The sequence below is a fragment of the Pezoporus wallicus genome, unplaced genomic scaffold, assembly GCF_028554395.1.
Source record: "Pezoporus wallicus isolate ANWC-B61680 ecotype Strahan unplaced genomic scaffold, APGP_CSIRO_Pwel_v1 contig_6354, whole genome shotgun sequence".
Taxonomy (NCBI): Eukaryota; Metazoa; Chordata; class Aves; order Psittaciformes; family Psittacidae; genus Pezoporus; species Pezoporus wallicus.
Genome location: NW_026638688.1, coordinates 1,161,278 through 1,180,176, shown reverse-complemented (window position 1 = coordinate 1,180,176; position 18,899 = coordinate 1,161,278). Strand labels below are relative to the sequence as shown.

The 18,899-nt window shown below is 48.4% G+C and overlaps 1 protein-coding gene and 1 long non-coding RNA gene across 4 annotated transcripts in view; both read left to right on the top strand.

Moving 5' to 3' along the window:
* NSD1 (nuclear receptor binding SET domain protein 1) overlaps positions 1 to 18,899 on the top strand; it is a 59,965-nt gene that overhangs the window by 28,385 nt on the left and 12,681 nt on the right. For all 3 annotated transcript variants that reach the window (XM_057412014.1, XM_057412015.1, XM_057412017.1), the window contains 12 exons: positions 126 to 417; positions 2,203 to 2,312; positions 3,384 to 3,453; positions 3,815 to 3,933; positions 8,507 to 8,650; positions 9,073 to 9,196; positions 12,274 to 12,474; positions 13,876 to 14,055; positions 14,386 to 14,542; positions 14,841 to 15,046; positions 15,576 to 15,688; positions 18,252 to 18,521. In XM_057412014.1, the coding sequence (XP_057267997.1) occupies positions 126 to 417; positions 2,203 to 2,312; positions 3,384 to 3,453; positions 3,815 to 3,933; positions 8,507 to 8,650; positions 9,073 to 9,196; positions 12,274 to 12,474; positions 13,876 to 14,055; positions 14,386 to 14,542; positions 14,841 to 15,046; positions 15,576 to 15,688; positions 18,252 to 18,521 (1,986 nt within the window). The remainder of the gene's footprint in view (positions 1 to 125; positions 418 to 2,202; positions 2,313 to 3,383; positions 3,454 to 3,814; positions 3,934 to 8,506; positions 8,651 to 9,072; positions 9,197 to 12,273; positions 12,475 to 13,875; positions 14,056 to 14,385; positions 14,543 to 14,840; positions 15,047 to 15,575; positions 15,689 to 18,251; positions 18,522 to 18,899) is intronic.
* On the top strand, positions 4,670 to 7,003 carry LOC130600611 (uncharacterized). Its single transcript, XR_008972496.1, has 2 exons — positions 4,670 to 5,735; positions 6,491 to 7,003. It is a non-coding gene; the product is annotated as an uncharacterized LOC130600611 (long non-coding RNA).

Sequence of the window (18,899 nt, the reverse complement as noted above, 5' to 3'; positions counted from 1 at the left end):
TTCATGTGTATTGCTCTGGGGCTCCAGTCTGTGTGCTTTTGATGCATTCTTGCTGGCTGAGTGTTCTTGCTATGTGTGGTGCTGTGCAGGAGGAATGTTTTCACCAACGTGTTTCACTATGCTAGGTGAACTCTGTGGTGAGGTCTGAGTTTGAAGGAGGTCTTCCTGCACAGTGCAGTCCTGACAGAACTACCCAGCGGGGGCCCAGTCCTTTGGTTTCAACTCCATCTTCAACCAAAGAGTCCCCTCCCATCCTTGAAGCAGAGTGCTCCTTATCAGAACTAGGATCCCACTCCACTAATCCCACTGATCAACTTCTAGAAGGACCTACAGAATCTCTGGAGCTGGTGTTGTGTTCCTCAGATGCTTCTGAAGTTTCTGCTTCTCCAGATGCAGAAGAGAGATTTGTGAAATCAGGTAAGTGGGAGGCGGTGTGATTCTGCTCCCACAAATTAGTAATATCACAAGTTCAGCAGAAATTGTTGCTTCAGTCAGTGTGAAAAGGTTCGTAGGTGTTGATCAGTTAGTTTGGTTTTGGTTTGCTGCATTCGTGACCACTGCTGGTGCTGGAATGGGTGAGAGGGCAGAGGCAGTGGGTGGCCCGGTGAGCTGAATGATTACACTTATGCTAATAGCTTTCTATAGTGTGTCTTCCTTAGGTCCTGGCAGGGAATACTGCTTTGTCCAGAAGAAGAAACTCACAGCTCCTTCTCTTGAGTCCTTTCCGTGCAAACAGTGGCACTTATTTAGCTTGAAGGTCTCTTGCTGCTGTTAAAACCTCTTGGATGAACGTTGCTGTGCTGAGCTTTCTGTGCAGTCTAATCTGCAGAGCTCATGGGTTGACATTTTGTTCTCCTAATGAACTCCAGGAATTGTGGCAAAGAAATCTCTCTGGAATTTTTTCTGGAAGACATTTTTTCCTTTCTTTCTAAGAAAAATTGCTGTAGAAGTTGTTGGAGACTTGTGGTAGCAGCAAGCCAGGGCCTTGGCTTTCAGTAAGGCACAGTATACAAAGAGTGAGTGTGGTCTGATGGGCTTTTCCCTATTCCAGGAGTCAGTATTGGCATCTACTTTGCAGTGCATTCATTCTCTGGTAGCATCTGAAGACATGTCCAGGGTTAAAGCCCTAGTGTTCTGGCTGTGCTAACGTGGAGGCAACACCGTGTTCTAAAGGGCCTATGGTCAGTCAGAAGCATTAAACCAGGCAGAAAGATACAGTCACTGGGAGGTCAGCCTGTTATGTTTGAGGGGAAAGGGGTTGCCTTGTGGGTGTCAGATGGAAATGGAAAGTTGCAGAGGATTAAAGGAAGACAAACTGGGGATGTGAACCTCAGGTTGGAGGTGCAGGAGAGCAGTACAGGGTGCAGTAGTGGGAACAGACATCCAATGTGCAGAGGTTGCTTGGCTCTGAGAAAACTTGCCTCTTGCCTGAGACACATGGAGCCCAAGCTCTGTTTTGGCAGTCTTGCTTTGAGGATGATGCCCTGCTGTTCTCTCCATCAGGTGTCCGATACATAAGCATTGTCATGGAAAGGACACAGCTAAGGCTGATAAAGCAAGCAGATGAACAGGGTGGGATGGGTAGCAGACTGTTTCTGTGGAGTGCCTTTCACTCATAGCTTCGTTTTTGTTGGTCATTCTAAGTCTATACTGTTGCCAAGATCAGTGTGGATGAGCCTAGGTCTAGCAATTTGTTACCTCCTGAGTGCCGGCAAAAAGCTTGAGTAGGAAGTGGTGCAGGTTACAGCTAGTTTGTTTGGGGTGTCTTTTCCCAGGTACTTCTAACCAGGAGCATGTCCTTTAGCCTGTTTACTATGTGCAGCATGAATCCTGGTGACAGTAGCGTGGGAGTGGAGGCAGGGCTGATTTGTCAGTGGTAGGACTGGTTTATGCCAGATCAAAGTGATGGGGAAATCGTGGTCTGAATTGTGCTGCCAGGATGGGTTACCTGCTGGCATTGACTCTTCTGTGGGTGGATTTTCGTATTGCATATTGAGGTTTGCCTGAAGGTCGTGGCAGACTGAGGTCTGTTTCTCTGGAAGTTGCAAAGAAACAGGTGATTGGCATCTCTGCCCAAGGAGCTTATGGTCACAAAGACAGGATGAAGCCAGTTGTTTTGAACTGTTGGCTGATACTTGGTTAATGGTTTGGTCTGAAGGTAAGAAAACCCCTGTTTATCTGATGTGAAGAGTTTCATTTCAGGAAACTTCGAAAGCAAGCGTCAGAGGAAGCCCACTAAAAAGCTCTTGGAATCCAATGATTTGGACACTGCCTTTATGCCAAAGAAGGAGGAGTGGACTCCCCCAAAGAAGGTACTTCCCTTCCAGCTCTTTTGAAAACCAGATAGAAAACAAGCCCAGACAGCAGACCCTGCTGAATGAGACACAGTGCAATGGGCTGTGGTTTTTTTGTTGGCTGTAGACCAGGAGCAAAGGTCCACCCTTCCCAAAGGTGCTGGTTGCTGTGTTATGATGAAGAAATCTGCTGAACATAGATGTGTTCCCCACCCCTCCCCACTTGTACTGGTGATGGGGTAGTCTTGGCTATAAAATCTTTTCATTAATTTATATGGAAAAGGAGTCACCTGGATGCTGGCTGGGAAGGTGTGAGCAGAAATGTTCTGTGCAGAGGTTTTCTGTCACTGTTACGTTGTGGTGCAGCTTGAGCTTCAACTTAAGGTCTTTTCCATCAGATTTCCTCTGAACACCATTTCTTTTGTTACCTTTCCAGGTGAGCTGGTGAGTGGTATGTAAGTGCAGAGCTTGTAGCAGGATAGAGGCTTGAGTTGTATTACATGTAGCATACGGTGCTTGGTGCACATTTTTAAAGAAAATGCTGCTTTTCTCCACTAAACACTTGATATTCAGTGACATGGCTTGGAAAAAAAGTAACTTACAAAGAATGGTTTCAGGTGGAGTACCTGCACAAGACTTGTGGCTAGTGTTTCTAAGGTTGATTAATAGCCATTTTCCTCCTGTGTGGCACAGCCTTAATACAGTTATCATGGTTGCAGTAATGCAGAGGCCGGTGTATTTCAGTCTTAAGCTCCATAAAAGTGTAAAATCGGAAGAGATTCTCTCTTCCCAGCAGCTTACAGGGTGTTAGCAGCCTTCCTGGGAGAGTCCAGGAGACAGTGGATGATGCTTGGGAGCACAATACGAAGCAGACTCAGCATTCCTCTCCCTGCCCAGAGGCTGACTTTTCCATGTGGGATCTGTCGCGCACACTAAACAAATGTTTTCTTGTGAAGTCTCTAATCACTGATGAATTTGTGACCTGAGCTGTAAGTTACGTGTTGCAGTTGTTCGTAAGGGCTTTGAATGGCTGAGGGACCTTCATCTCTGATTTGCCTCTTGTGACTTGACTCTGTTGTGTACTTGCAGGGTACTGGCCTTTCAGAGAGCGACAGCTCTGAGCTCTACTCACCAGCTCACTTGTCAGACCTGGGAGAAGGTAAGTGGAGACTGTTGGTGACATGTGGGAGGAGGTAGTTACCAGCGTTTGATTAGCTTTGTGTAAGCTTTGTGTTGGTAGTGTTTCTTCTTTCATGCTGGAGGCTGCCTCAGGAAAGTCAGTGATACCGTTCAGCAGCTTAGAAAAAGAAGCTAAAACCAGTGTGAATCAATGGTCCTCTGGTGGTCGCAGGAGAGAGGGCAGGCTGCCCGCAAGCTGGTGTTATCCCAGCCCTTATGCCTTCAAAGACAGCAGGATCCAGCCTGAAGCTCTCAAAAAGGGTGTAAAACTTGCTGGTGGCACCTGCAGCAAGGGAATAATTTCTGCATTTTCCTTGACTGTTTTTTCCATTGCATCCCAGCTTCTGAAAAACTCTTGGAGAAGCAGCGGAAGCGGAAGAGACAGCGCCATACCTCTACTGCAACGCATTCCAAGAAGGAGAGAAATGAGGAGGGGCAGGGAGAAACCCCACACTCTGAGGTACTGTTGTGTCTTCCTACCCACTGTCATCTCTGTAACCTGTCTGCTACTTCCCAGGGCACTTTGCGGAGCCTAGGCCAGTGCATCTTTGTCTGGGTGGTGTGTCTGTTGGGAGTTATCCCACTGATGTACTTGCATGAGTTGGGATTGAAGCTGAAGATACCACCTTGATTCAGTACCTATTTTGTGATGACTGCTTAACTTGGGCTCAGTTTTTAAGCTGCTGCTCAGCTGATTCTCCTGGAGAGAGTCTGTTCTGTTCTGGTAGAACCAGGGTTAGCCTGGCATCTTGCTTTGCACCTTAGAAGGTCTAACTGTTGTAAAAGGTCTTCTCTGGTGGTGGTGGTGGGAATCTTTCCCACACCAGTATGACGCACAAGCGCTAGGCTGTGGACTTCCACCCCTCCTTCTGCTTGTACCCACATGGCAGGGTGAGGTAAGGAGCACATTGGAGGGGGTGAATGGACCTGTCTGTGATTGCTCACAGAAGCCTGATTACATTCTGCCATCTAGCAGAAGGGGATAACAGGGGTGACTCCCTTTTACTGCATCCCAGTAGAGTTGGCATACAAATATCTCTGACAAGCACGTTTTGCCTTTTAGGAATGAGCCAGGTGTAGGGGAAGCAAGACTTTTCCTGGGGGAGGCAGGACACCTCTCGGCCTCTCGCCATCGCCTCTCACTTCCAGTGGCCCAGGTTCAGGAGCAGGCTGTTCTGTCAGGATAGTCAGTATGTATTTCAGGAGCCAATTATAGACATATATTGTTCTATTTGTTGTTGTAATACAGCTTCCAGGAGAGCACAAACCTCACACCCCTCAAAGACATGCCAGCCACCCTGCTGCTACTGCTTTCTGAAGAGGTTGTTTTTGTTGGGGTTGATAAAGTGGGGTAATACCCCTGGGCTCTGCAAGCCTTCCTGTGATGGTGTTAGTGCTCTTGCTGAAGTATGCTCATCTGGAATTATGTGTCAAAGAAGCTTGTACAAATATCTTTGCCAGTGCTTGGAGGGGGCAGTTAACACTGTTGGCTCTTAGGTACCCACTAAGAGACAGCACATTCTCTGTGAATCTTTTATAGGGAAGATGCAGAGCTGCAAAGTAGCTAGGCCATGGCTCTGAATCCTGCACCCACCATTCACTGCAGGGGAAGCCCAGGGAGTCTTAACTGCCTCCAGCCTTAGATATCTGTGTTGAATACCTGAAGTTAGGTATGGTGAACCATGCCAGAAATAAAAGGCAATGCTTGGCACCTTTTGCCAGCATCCGTTTCTCTGTGGTTGTCTCTTGAGCCACTGTGGTGAGCGTTCACCCCTTGGCTTAGATGAGTGCATGGGTACTGGTGAGTATTGGGATGCTGTGGAGATGTAATTGTGCTTTCATGTGGAATTCGGACCAAGCTGCTCCATTAAGTGGCTTTCCGCACACCAGACAAGGAACTCCACTTTGTGCTGAGCAGTGGTGCTAGAAGAAATATATGCGGTCTGATGATGCAGCGCAGCGAAGCCTTGGATCCACCTGATCTCAGAGGAAAAGAGGGCATAGGAAAGCATGTCCGCCTGGGCTGAACTAAGCAGCTTTCTCTGTCCTTGCTTGTCTGTGGAGCCAGGAATGCAAGATTTACAACATCAGGGCAGCAAGAGACTGAGAGAAGGGAATGGAAAATGCTGTTGAAATGATTGTCAAGGTTGTGAGCCAAGGTCAGGCTGTGTCAAAGAACAGGCATTTTGAGGATGTGCCAGATACAGCAGCAAGAGGTAGCTCTGGAAGAAGACCCAGGATGAGACCTGCCCTCTGTAGGAGGTATGTAGTTTTGCAGTACTTAAGCTGGGTAGAGGAAGGAAGGGGAGCAGTGAGACAGGTCTTTTGAGTGATGGCCTTGAATGGCAATCCACTTCTCCCTGTTCACAAAGCACAAATATCTGGCTTTGCCCATCCTGCCTAGCTCTGACATTCCCTTCCCTGTGTGGTTCTGGAAGCATTGACGCTAAGATCCTGGCATGTGAAACGTGCAGACTGGCCAGCTGTTTGCAGAACGAGAGAGGATGGGTTTAGGCTGAAAGAGCAGGGCTAGAGCATGCTGTGCCACACTGAGCAGTGTGGGCCCAGTTGTTAAGGCAGCATTGCTGCTGACAGTCCTTTCAGATCTGAAGAGGGAGTTGCTGTCGTGTGACTCCTAGATGCATTTTAGTTTCCCATTCCATGAACATGTGAAATGTGGCTATCAGGTTTCAAACCAAGGTGTCCTAACAGCTGTGGTAGAAAGCCGCCCGAAGGATGCAGTTCTAAATCCCGCGTACCTCTGTCTGTAGCAAATCTCTGTGTGTGTGTATTTTGAAACCTTAGCTACAGAAGGAAGCCAGTGCCACTGACCACAGGACGGGTGGTGCTTGTTTACCAGCACCCTGCCGCTCCTGACCAGGGACCTTGGGGACCATGAGAGGGGTGATACCACTATATGTCTGTAACACCGGGGCCCCAGCGTAAGCAGAAGCTGTAGCTGACATTGTTTGCCCATTCCAGTAGCTGATTAACCCTGCTCTTGTTCTTCGTTACAGTGACCCCTGCAACCCTGAGGTCACTGCTGAGCTGAGCGGAAGAGGGAGCACCTATGTAGGAATAGGAGTACCTGAGCTGTAAGCAGTCCTTGGAGCACCAATGGCTGGTGCAGCTCCTGGAGCATTCCAGGAGCCAAAGCAAGCGTTTGGGCGAGAGGGTTGCCTTGCTGCAGACCTCATAATTCCCAGCAGAAATAGAGCTGCAAGAGCAGAAGTATCATAGCAGTTAGCTTGAGAAGATGCTATTGTGTGTAGAGGCAAAGGTGGCTGTTGTGGTTTTAGATGGTCTTCTTACCAATGCCATAGAGACGTTTCCCTTCCCTTTGCCAGGGCTGTGTGGTAGGGTGGCAGCAGCTTATGTGCTCATTATCAGTATCCCACAGGCTGCATCACTGCCAGCCTTCCAGTGAGACTGTAATGATAGGCTGTACACTGTATGGGATGTTGGACTGGCAGTAGTTCGTAGCTGGGACTTTGCTCTTTTTGTGCTTAATAAAGGCAATTTATAACATTTATCTTTGTATTGTGTGCTTTAATAATACTGCCAGAGCACCTGTGCATCACTGCTCCACAGAGCTCACATGGCTTTAAACTATCCCCAAATAAAACATACTGCTTTATTCAGGGGAAACAAGCAAAACCGACCAACAAAATAAAGCACCAGGCAAAAGAGGCATCATTATCTGAGTAGAATACCAGCTCCAGGTTCTTCTAGCTTTAAACTTTGGGAGATCCTTATGTCCTTATTTTTCGCAGGATAATCATTTAGAGGGCATTCAGCTTATCCTACAAGCTTTAGTAGCACCACAAATCAAGCTGATGTTGTCCCATACTGAAAACGGTGCAAAACTCCCTCATAATGGTTAGCTGAACATCTGCCACCAGGCAGGCTTGAAAGTGTGAGAGTGGTGGCTGCTGCTCCTGCAGAACTTTGAATTCCTCACAAGGTCTTTCAGTTGTACAACAGTCGGTATGGCTTGGTGACCCAGGGAGGAACTGGTAGCTGCACACTGAGATCACTCAGCTAACTGCAGTGAGCTGGGGTATTGAAAAAATGGCAGAGTCCTTAAAATGTTCTTGCTCAAAGCCCTTGGCTAAAGGCATCCCTTTGGTGCAGCATCAGTGGCCCTTAAGGCATACTAAGACATGCTGGTGTGTTGCCTAGACTGTACCAGAGGGGTCTGGAAGCTGGTGGGATCATCCTTCTTAGCTCTTGATTGCCTGTCCTGAGAAAGTGGAAGGCAGAGTTGCAGTATTTTGTAGTAGATCTTTAGGATACCTGTTGCTGTCCTTCAGCTAAGAGTGTCTGAGCAGGTCCTATGAACACATTGGAAGGTGTCCTTTGACCTTGGGATGCCTATTGACTTTGCCCATGAGGGTGAGGTTGGCCTTCATCTTTGGAAACTCATGTGTCCTAGCAGGATGCTCTTTCACTTGTAGTCAGTCAGCGCTGTGATACTCATACAGGACAGATGCTTATGAGACTCACAGGCAGGGTGGTGGTGTAAGTGCTCTCCTGCACTATTCACTTTGGTGTTGACCAGCTGGTTCTTCTAGCACAGGCGCTTGAGTACTTCTGTGCCTCTATTTTATATGGAGGTAAAATGTATGGAGACAAAGTTGGGGAATGCCTGTCTCATTTGCGGAGTGCCAGCTGCAATAAAGTTTTTCATTTGCATTTCCAGTGCATGCAGGATGCTTCAGACTATCCCAGCCTGCCTCATTTATTCCTATGCAGGGCAATACCTTTTTTCCCTCAGCCATGACTCTTTCCTCAGAGGGGGGTTACGCACAGAAAAATAATTGTGTTGAGTATGTGATTTTTTTAATGATTTAGTAATTTAAGAGTTCTTTCCTTTTTTGTCTTTTGGTGGAACTATATGGGGGATGTCCTCTCCAGGGTGGGTAACATACAGACTAACTGCCAGATCTCTGTTATGTGTTTAATGGCTGAATTTGTCATTTCCAAGTGGACAGGACTCACTGACATCCCTGATTCTGGATTTCTTTTTAAAGGGAGAAACATCAGTTCATGGGACTGCTGCCAGCCCCAAAGAGGGAAATGAAGAGGGGTCAGAGAATGACCATGGCGTGCCTTCATCTAAAAAGATGCAGGGGGAGCGTGGAGGAGGAGCAGCTCTCAAGGAGAACGTGTGTCAGGTAGTGTCCTTGAAGAAATCTCTTTGAAACTTTACTGCTCTAAAGTGGTTTTGTGCAAGTTCTGGAACATACCTAGGCTTATCTGGTCCAGATAAGCCCAGGTAGCATCAAGGTGCTTTTGTAGGATTAGCCAGCTCTTTATTCTCTGAATTGAGCCTTTTCTCTGCAATTTACTCCCCTCCTGCTGAAGTTCACAGATTTTTAGGGAGATGTGACCAACATAGGATTCCTTTTAGCCAATGCATGGTAGCAAGGACTGGATGGCAAATGGCAGTGGTGGTGCACAAACCACCTGAGCTAACTGACATGAGGAAAGCTTAGCTTTTTTCTGGTCCCTGCTGGCCAGCACATGGATTGCTGCTGTGTGGGATGAGTTGGGAAGGAGGTTGCTCAGATTTGACGTTGTGTTTCTTTCTCTGCAGATCTGTGAGAAGCCAGGGGAGCTGTTGCTGTGTGAGGCACAGTGCTGTGGTGCTTTCCACCTGCAGTGCCTTGGGCTCTCCGAGATGCCAAAGGGCAAATTCATCTGCAATGAGTGTTCCACAGGTAGGGCAGCTTTTGTGAGTGCAGGACAGGGTGCTTGCTGGTGCTTCCTTTGCCATAGTATTGTGCCTGCAGTAGAGCTATTAGCTAGCTTTCAGTCCTCTTGATTATGGGCTTGATGTTTGATAATGACTTTCTAGTTAATTGGTCTTACTGTTGATTCAGACATGTGGGGTGTGAAGAAGTGAATGATGTCCAGGATTCATGAAATCCTGGGAAAGAGAAGGGGAAATTTTTAGCTGGGACTAAGGAGAGAGGGCTGGTGGGGAGGATGAGTCTGGAGCAGGCTGGAAAGGTGGTGTCGTGGTTTAAACCCAGTCAGGCAACTCATTCACTCACTACCCCCCCCCCCCCCTTTTTTCCCTCCCCCTACTCCCAGAGGGATGGAGAGGAGAATCAAAAGAATGCAACTCCCACAGGTTGAGATAAGAACAGTTTAGTAACTAAGGTATAACACAAATCACTGCTGCTACCACCAATGATAATAATGATAAAGGAAATAACAAGGGAGGAGAATACAACACCTCAGCACCAGCCAACCGATAACTCGCCCCCCCCCCCCAGCCCGACCAAGCACCGACCGATACCTCCTCCAACCCCGCAGTCCCCCAGCCCTTCTGGCTAACTCCCAATTACATCCTGGACATGACGTGCTGTGGTATGGAATACCTCTTTGGTCAGTTTGGGTCAGGTGTCCTGTCTCTGCTTCCTCCCGGCTTCCCCTCCTCCCTGGCAGAGCATGAGCCTCACAAAGTCCTTGGCCAAACCAAAACATCCGTGTTATCAGCTCTGTTCCCGAGCCGAAAGTCAAAACACAGCACTGCACCAGCTACCAAGAAGGAGAAAAAAGACTGCTACTGCTGAGCCCAGGACATTATCCACCCCTTATTCCATACCATTCACGTCATGCTCAGATCCCAGATTTTCAGTATACCATCACTCTTATCTTAGTGCATGGACCAGTCCCTATAAAGCTGCTGAATCCATCTGGTCCATGATGTCAGGCTCCATCTCTTGTAACAGTCTTCCAGAGCAGGAGAGACTGTGTGCAGTGTTCACACTCGTGAATAATCTGGGCAATAGTGTCCATTGCTAAGTCCACCCCTCGATCATGAGTCCATCTCTGTGTTGCATCTCTGCTCTGATGGCCTGAAGTGCCATTGGCCCACCAGGCTTAAAATAATTCACTGTCCCCTTAAGCAGTTTCTGCAGCTTGTTGCTGGGGACTCCATACAGCTGCTTTCCATCTCCGATGCTTCCAAAGCACTGGAGGGGCCCAGTGGACTAGATACTTGCCAATACTGTTCCACACACCCTGCCACTCATGACTGTCCAGCTTTGGGGAAAATCTCTTGGTCCCCCTATATTGTCGTCTAACCCCAGACAAGACCCAAACCTGACTGCTTAACTTTTGAGATCAGACAAAAGGTTGTGGGTAAAACACCCTCTGTATGTGTGCCAACATGGTGATCCCCATCACAATCAGCAGGCAGGTCCCAAGGATACCCAAAGGCCATTCAAAACCTTCTGAACTCTCAAATGATGCTGCTGTACTTGTCACTGGGGCTGGTGTAGCTGCTGTGCTTGCCAGCTCTCCCACCACCAGCTTCTCTTTTCCTGAGTCCAGCTCTTCCTCCTCTGCCTTGCTGGGAAATGCTGCGTGGTCTCCTGCATCCTCCTGCGGCTCGGCGGGTGGCTGCCGGGGGATGCTCTCGGCCGTCGCGGGGCTCGGCTCCTCTGCTGCCTTCTCCCTCTGCTCGGCAGCCGCCTCCTTCCGCTCCTCGCCTGCCCCGACCTCCTCCACTGGCAGCCGTCCCCTTGCGGCCTCCGGCCCTGCTCCCGCCGCCGGTTGCTCCCCAGGGCAGCTCTCCGGGGCCGCTCCCCCTTGGCTCCCTGCAGCCTCACAAAGATGGAGGCGAGGACGAGGGCCAGGACGGTGAAGAGCAGCCGGACGGCCAGGTACAAGTCCACGGCCATGTCCGTCCCGCCCTGCTGCTGGAGCCTGCCCGTATTACAAGTCATTGCCATAAAGCACAGTGAGACAAGAACCTTAGCCCAAGTCCCACACTTGATAAACACTAACACAGCAAATACTGCCTCTAAGTAATGTACTCCATTCTGAAACTGTGAGATCAAGAGGAACAGCTCTGAGAGCCAATAAATCAGCATTGTGACGAGTGACTATTAATCCAGTCAGATCTGTTGTTACCTCAACCCTTCTTGCCCCACATTGGGCGCCAAAAGAACTGTCATGGTTTAAACCCAGTCAGGCAACTCGTTCACTCACTCCCCCCCCCCCTTCTTTCCCTCCCCCTACTCCCGGAGGGATGGAGAGGAGAATCAAAAGAACGCAACTTCCACAGGTTGAGATAAGAACAGTTTAGTAACTAAGGTATAACACAAATCACTATGGCTACCACCAACGATAATAATGATAAAGGAAATAACAAGGAAAGAGAATACAACACCTCATCACCAGCCGACCGGTAAGTCGCCCCCCCCAGCCCGACCAAGCACCGACCGATACCTCCTCCAACCCCGCAGCCTACCAGCCCTTCCAGCTAACTCCGTTACATCCTGGACATGACGTGCTGTGGTATGGAATACCTCTTTGGCTAGCTTGGGTCAGGTGTCCTGTCCCTGCTTCCTCCCGGCTTCCCCTGCTCCCTGGCAGAGCATGAGGCTCACAAAGTCCTTGGCCAAACCAAAACATCCGTGTTATCAGCTCTGTTCCCGAGCCGAAAGTCAAAACACTGCACTGCACCAGCTACCAAGAAGGAGAAAAATGACTGCTACTGCTGAACCCAGGACAGCTGGGAATGTCTTAAGTAGGGTTGTCAGGTTTTGGTTTTCTTCTTACTATTCCCTTGCCTGATACCACAGCTAGAATAATACTTTTATTTGATCTGGAGTTCTGTTGCAGCTGCAGGCAAAACGAACCTGCTGCAGAGACCTGTGCTTTGGGATAGGTACAGTCAGTTGGAAAGTTGTGCTGTGCTAATATGTGGCCTGGTGGAAGTGTCAGATCTTCATTTGGTCCTTTTGTGTGCCTGATGTTACATCTGCTGCTCTTTCTTCAGGGGTCCATACCTGCTTTGTGTGCAAGAGCTGCGGGGAAGATGTAAAACGGTGCTTGCTGCCCCTCTGTGGGAAGTACTACCATGAAGCCTGCATACAGAAGTACCCACCCACAGTCATGCAGAACAAGGGCTTCCGATGCTCCTTGCACATCTGCATGACTTGTCACGCTGCTAACCCAACAAACATCTCTGCATCTAAAGGTACCAAAATCTCGGAGGGTGTTCTAGGAGATGCGGTCAGAAGCCTTTTCTTTGTTTCATGTCTAGTCCACTAGCTCTTTAAGTGGATTTTCTGTCCTTGACACAGTGCTTTGCTGTAGGGAGGAATAGCTTTTCCCAGGGGAGTGGAAGGGGAGGTGTCAGTGTGCGAGGTTACTGCTCATCAGCACTCCTGATGGTCAGACATGGCACTAAAATGTTCTCTTCTGTCCAGACGCCTGGATGCCTGCACGTCCAACGGTGCCACATTGCCTCTGGCTTTTTTAACAAGTCTCTGGAGCTGTACTGACACTCTCATGTTTCTCCTGCCTACTTTTCACTGTGCTGGTGCTGCAAATGGTGCCTGCTTAGCAGCCCTGGCTATGGAGACAATGACACAGAGAGCAACGTAGTAAAAACTACGATATTGTTGTAGTTCTCCTTTTTTTATAGTGCAGACTCTTGTCTTGTAGTGACACCCTTGGGTTGAGACTCTTGGGCAGACATTTGTTTTAGCTGCTGGCAGCAGAACCTTGACCTTTATCTCACATGATTAAACTTAGAATTTTTATGTGTTTGTCTTGTATATCTGCTTCTCAAGCTGCCTTCCTTTAAATCCGTGGTATCTTAAGATGAGCAACAAGAAGACCAGCTCAGTTTTTATCCTCAGGGTCTGTGTTAAAGGTGTTTGGGGGGATTTTTTCACCACATACCAGTATCTGGTGTAGAAGACAATGCAGGCCTTAAAGGCCACAGCTGACAGCTTCCCTGCTGACCATTTACGTTGTGTTCTTCTGGCCGCTGCTTCTCAGTGGTCAGATTTACCCCTTTCCTCCCACCTCTTCTTGTTTATGGTTTCCTGTGAGGAACTGAAAACAGGCTCTCCAAAACCTTGGGTTAAATTAGGCCTGTGGGCAATTTTAAATTCTCCATTTTGGAATTTCAGGGTAAAATCTGATAAAGTGGAAAGGCAAGTGCTGATGTTTTCAGAAGCGGCACAGTTTGGTTTCATTATGTGCAGCCAAGCACTTGGAACACCCCCTCTGTAATTACTGTCTGAGCTGATTTACTAATTATTTGTGTATGATAGGAAGCAGTCCCAGTCTGTGAACTCTTGAACTGTTTCTGCATAGCATGCAGGAAGATTTTCACTTCTAAATAATAACGATTTTATATATGTTAGATACAAACATAAAGGATATTCCTAGTTCTACTTATGTTTTGTTAAATAACTTAAGAATCTAGTGAGGATGTCATGGACAGGCAGTAAAAAAGGTCAGTTTCCTTTTCACGTACAGTTGATCGTTTTGAGCGCAGGTATCAAATAGAGGCTGGTTTTGGCCAGGAACAAGAACTGATTGTCCTTTAGAGGCTCAGTGTGCTCCCAACATGTTCTGGTCCTAGGCCGCCTGATGCGTTGTGTGCGGTGTCCCGTTGCTTACCACTCGAATGACTTCTGCCTCGCTGCTGGCTCCGTGGTGCTCGCCTCCAACAGCATCATCTGCCCCAACCACTTCACTGCACGACGGGGCTGCCGCAACCACGAGCACGTCAACGTCAGCTGGTGCTTTGTCTGCTCGGAAGGTGAGATGGTCTGTGCTGGGCCCCCTCTCACCAGAGAATGCCCGCACAAGAAGCTATTAGCGAGGCAGAAGCTTTGACCACTCAGAATGTGCCAGTGAGATCTGCAGAGAACAGATTGCTTTCTTATGCATTCCCATTTAAGTCCAGCTTAAGGCTAGGACTTTTTCTGGATCCTCACAAGGATTCTTTTTGCAGCATGAGTAGGGCACAACTTTTGAAAAGGGTGTGCAGAAGAGCATCATGCCCTTTTCTCAGCTCTGTCTCTCTGGAAGTGTGGAGTCCAAGGCTTCTGCACAGTGACTGATGAAATCCTTCTCCTTTTCTTTGCAGGGGGCAGCCTCTTATGCTGTGAGTCATGCCCGGCTGCATTTCACCGTGAGTGTCTAAACATTGAGATGCCAGAGGGAAGCTGGTATTGTAATGATTGCAAGGCAGGCAAAAAGCCACACTACAAGGAAGTAGTCTGGGTGAAAGTTGGGCGCTACAGGTAGGTGAAGGTAGAACAGAGTTGTCCCCATCTCTTCTTCATGCAGTACTCATGGTGATCGAGGTGAGAAGCTGCTCCTCTCTGCAGGGTACAGTGCAGCAGCCTCTGGCTTTTTTGCATTCAAGTAGTGGCTGGTAAAATGCGTGCTCTTCTCCTCCAGTAGCCTCTTGTCTCTCCCACCAGCTGCACTGGTAGCTGTCACACACTTTTTTCCCCACGTGTCCATGAAGTAGTGTGCTTCAGAGTTGGTTGGAAGCTGGGAGTCCAGCTGTTTCATCAGCCCTTCCCTGTGTTGCAGGTGGTGGCCAGCTGAGATTTGCCATCCTAGAACGATTCCTGTCAACATTCAGAAAATGAAACATGACATCGGTGAGTTCCCTGTGCTGTTCTTCGGCTCCAAGGATTACCTGTGGACCCACCAGGCCCGTGTGTTCCCTTACATGGAAGGTGATGTGAGCAGCAAAGACAAGATGGGAAAGGGCGTGGATGGCATATACAAGAAAGGTAACTTGTCTTTGTCCAGGGAGGTGCATGTTCTTTTCCTCTTCATTCCCATTTGCAGAAGTGACTTTTTTGGAGCAGAGAAATTTTCTTAGGGCTAAAGTAAATTTAAATCTGTAGAATGAGCTGCTGCTTATCTGTCATCCAGTGCACTCAGTGTTCATTGGTCTGACCCCCAGAGAGGGAGAAGGGTGTGCAGATCTTGAATACTTCCCCAGCTCTGACATAGCCACTCTAAATCTGAGTGAGCTGCTGCTTTGTCAGCTTTCCTGTGTCACATACAATCATTATCTCTGTATAAAAACACACTTGGGAGTTGTGAATGCAGCTGCCTGACAGTTTGGATGCTTCATCATCCATGGGCAGGTCCCTTACTGTAACTCATGTGACTGCACTGGCTGGTGAACCTCTGCCTGTGAAGTACACAGCCAGGGAGTTTTGCTTGTGGAACTGGAAGCACCGGGTGGACACTGGCCCAGCTTCCTGTGAGCAGAGGAAGTTTTTTCATAACACAGCCTGTTCTCTCACATAGCTCTTCAGGAAGCTGCAGTAAGATTTGAAGAGTTGAAGGCTCAGAAAGAGCTGAGACAGCTTCAGGAAGACAAAAAGAACGACAAGAAACCACCTCCCTACAAACACATCAAGGTGAGGGGGGGGGGTGTGTCAAGTATGGAAGTCTTGAGCTGTTGGTGCAGGTGATATACAGGTATACAGAAACATTGCTACTGTTAGGGCATTTGGCTGCATTTAAAAGTTCCTTTGGTCCTCTTGGCATCTTCAGTCATCCTCCACAGAAAGGATTCATGTATGCGCAGTGCTGTATGGAAGCTAGAGACTAGTAAGAGAGGTACTCTGATTTACTGGAACAGATCTGGACATCTCTGTGCTGTCCCATGTCAGTTGTGTGGTCTGAAGAAATGTCTCTACCTGGAGAACTTAGGGGAGAGTGCTAGTAATACGCAGTATGATCAAGTGCTGTGTGCTGCTCATGGCAAGGAGGGCATCCCAGGACAAACGATGGTCAAGGTGCGGTGGAGCAGAGCTTCATGGAGGATGGTAGCTCACAGTATCTTGTTTCATCCCTGCTATTGTTCTGTATCTCTTTTTGTATGAGTTGGTGACTGGACAGAAATACTAAAGCTGATGTAGCTTCTGGAATATCATATCAGCCATTCTGCTGAGTTTTGGGGGAACTCTTCATGTTTGGGCTGTATTTTGTGGTAGATCTAGAGCAGCAATTGAAGTTCTGTAGGATGGAGGTGATTTGAGGGGAAGGCTGGGGCCAGGCAGGTGTATGTGTTTGAGGTGTGGGTCCAGACTGATCAGAAACCTGGTGACTCAGGACTGTGTTCTTTTTTCATTGCCTCTGTCAGCTCTTTCCCTTTTTTTATGTGGTAAACTATGAAAGCTTTACTGACTGCTGGTGTTTTTTTATGTCTAGCTGGGACTTCTAGGCAGGCGGTTATATCCTGCGTAAGTTACTGTACAGTATAAAAAACATAGCTGAATGCTGTGGCAGCAGTATTGGCCAGGCAGCTTCAGTGGAGGAAATACAGTTTCTCATTAAAGGTATTTTTAAGCTTGTCTGTGGCCACAACACAAAGGAACTTTGGAAGCAGTTTGGAGCCTTTGAAATACTCTTTTAATATAAATAATAACTGTCACGGTGATTAGCCGTGGCAGCTCTCGTGAGTGCAAGCTCTTTGTCTCTGTGAAAGCAAAGCAGTTTGCAGGAGCATACAGTGGACTGGAGAGGCTTTCAGGGTGGAATAGCTGGAGCTGACTGTATCTGCTCTTGTCCTGACCTTCTAAGGAGATCAGCACCTGGTTCATTCCAAGGAGACACGAGAGTCTGCTGCAAAATATACTTGGGATCCTTCATCACATCAGGGTTGTGGCTAGTCCACGCATTGCCCTGTTATGGAGCTGGTTTGGAACTAGCAGTGCCTCAGAGGAGAGTAAGGCAGGCCTGCTGGGCACTTGTGCATGCTGACACTGTGATCACTTGGAGTGGCAGTGCCAGAGCCAGCAAGGACACTGCTGCCTGGACTGACCTGGTCCTGTGACTGTCATCACTGAGTAAGAGATGGAAAGCACCAGAGGAGATCACAAGAGTGACAAGGAAGGTGGGAGGCATTATTAGGAGGAAGTGGAGACTATGCTGAAGAGGTTAACCAGGGTTTCTGCAAGGTTTGCTTTTAAACAGAGAAGGAGGATCCAGGGCAGGCCAGCCTCAGGCAGGCTGCCAGCATAGAAACCTTGCTCTGTGGGTAGAATTAGGTAAATAATGTGGGGGCTGGAATAGTTGTGCTAAGTGATCCCCTCCTTTTGTGTTCTGAGAGAGGAGAGGAAGCCAATGGTATTGCTTACCCAGGCAAAGAACAGCGAGGAGCTTTTCTTCAGTGTCTCTCTCCAAAGTACTGACTCTGTTGCCCACTTTTCAGTGTTTGCTGCCTTTAACCAAACCCAAAGGACCCTGCTCCTTCCACAGACATGCCAGTCACTTCTCCAGCTGGTGCTGCACTCTGCTTCCTTCTGGAGCAGTTTTTAGAGAGCTCCTTGCCTTAACTCTGAGCTCCTCTCTGGGCCTTCCAGCCGTAGCCTTGGATGGTTTTTCTTTATTTCTATCTGCAGGACAGTGGGGCAGGAAGCTGACTGCTTGTGGCCTGGTGCATAGGTAGGCCCCCTGCACTCTGTCATGAGCATAACAGCCCGGTTCTGATAGTGACAGCTGAGAGCACAAACCAGCTCAAAGGTAACAGGTTAAACAAAACAGGACTGTAAGGGAAAGCTGAGGAAAAGGGCTCAATGCACAGAGGCCAGGAAAGGTGCTGTTTTACATAGAAAATGGTTTGGTGTTGATCACAGGTATGGTGTGCACCCAGCAAGAGTGCTGGGCCACTTCAGTTGGATGTAGACACAGAGGTGATGGGAGGGGGACACTTGGCAACCTCCCTCCCCTCCGGAATCACAGAACGCACACTGAACCAGTGGTGCTAATGGGGGACCTGCAGCCTCCTTAGCTCTTCCCTCTAACCCCATACCTCTTGAAATAGTGTGCCCAGAAGCACATCTGTACTTGTGTCTTGCTGCCCCTTGCTGTAACTCACCCTGCAGCCTGTCAGCTTGTGGACAAGGGTTGGGTATAGAAGTGGCTAGCAGGGTAACTGTTGTTCTTGAGAGCTGACATCCTTCATGTGTGTTCAAGGTGAACCGGCCGGTGGGTAAGGTTCAGATCTTCACCGCAGACCTGTCTGAGATACCACGTTGCAACTGCAAACCGACAGACGAAAACCCATGTGGCCTGGACTCTGAGTGCATCAACCGCATGTTGCTCTATGAATGCCATCCCCTGGTGTGCCCCGCTGGGGAGCGCTGCCAGAACCAGTGCTTCTCCAAGCGACAGTATCCTGAGGTACAGATTTTCCGTACACTGGCACGAGGCTGGGGCTTACAAGCCAAAACAGACATCAGAAAGGTACCTTCTCTGTTTCTGCATGTAGTTTTCTCTTGCTGCTTCTCTCTTATTCAGCGTTGGTTTCAATAGATCGGAAAAATTCCTGACTTCCATAATTCGAAGATGACTTCTTGCCATAGAATGCTATTTAGGTAATGGATGAGTTTAACTTTCCCAGTCCTGACAAGAATGTTTTGGCTCAGATAACCAAGAAAATGGTTTGCATGTTGTTATCCCACATGGTAAGAAAGATGATTGCTTGATCTGTCTGCTTGGATGGACAACGGGCTTTGAATACACCAAAACATTGGCCTGAAGACTGTGCTCAGGTTTTCCATATGGGGAACAGTGATTATACCTCCCCCATTCTTGAATAACCAGGCTTTTCCAGCATGAGAA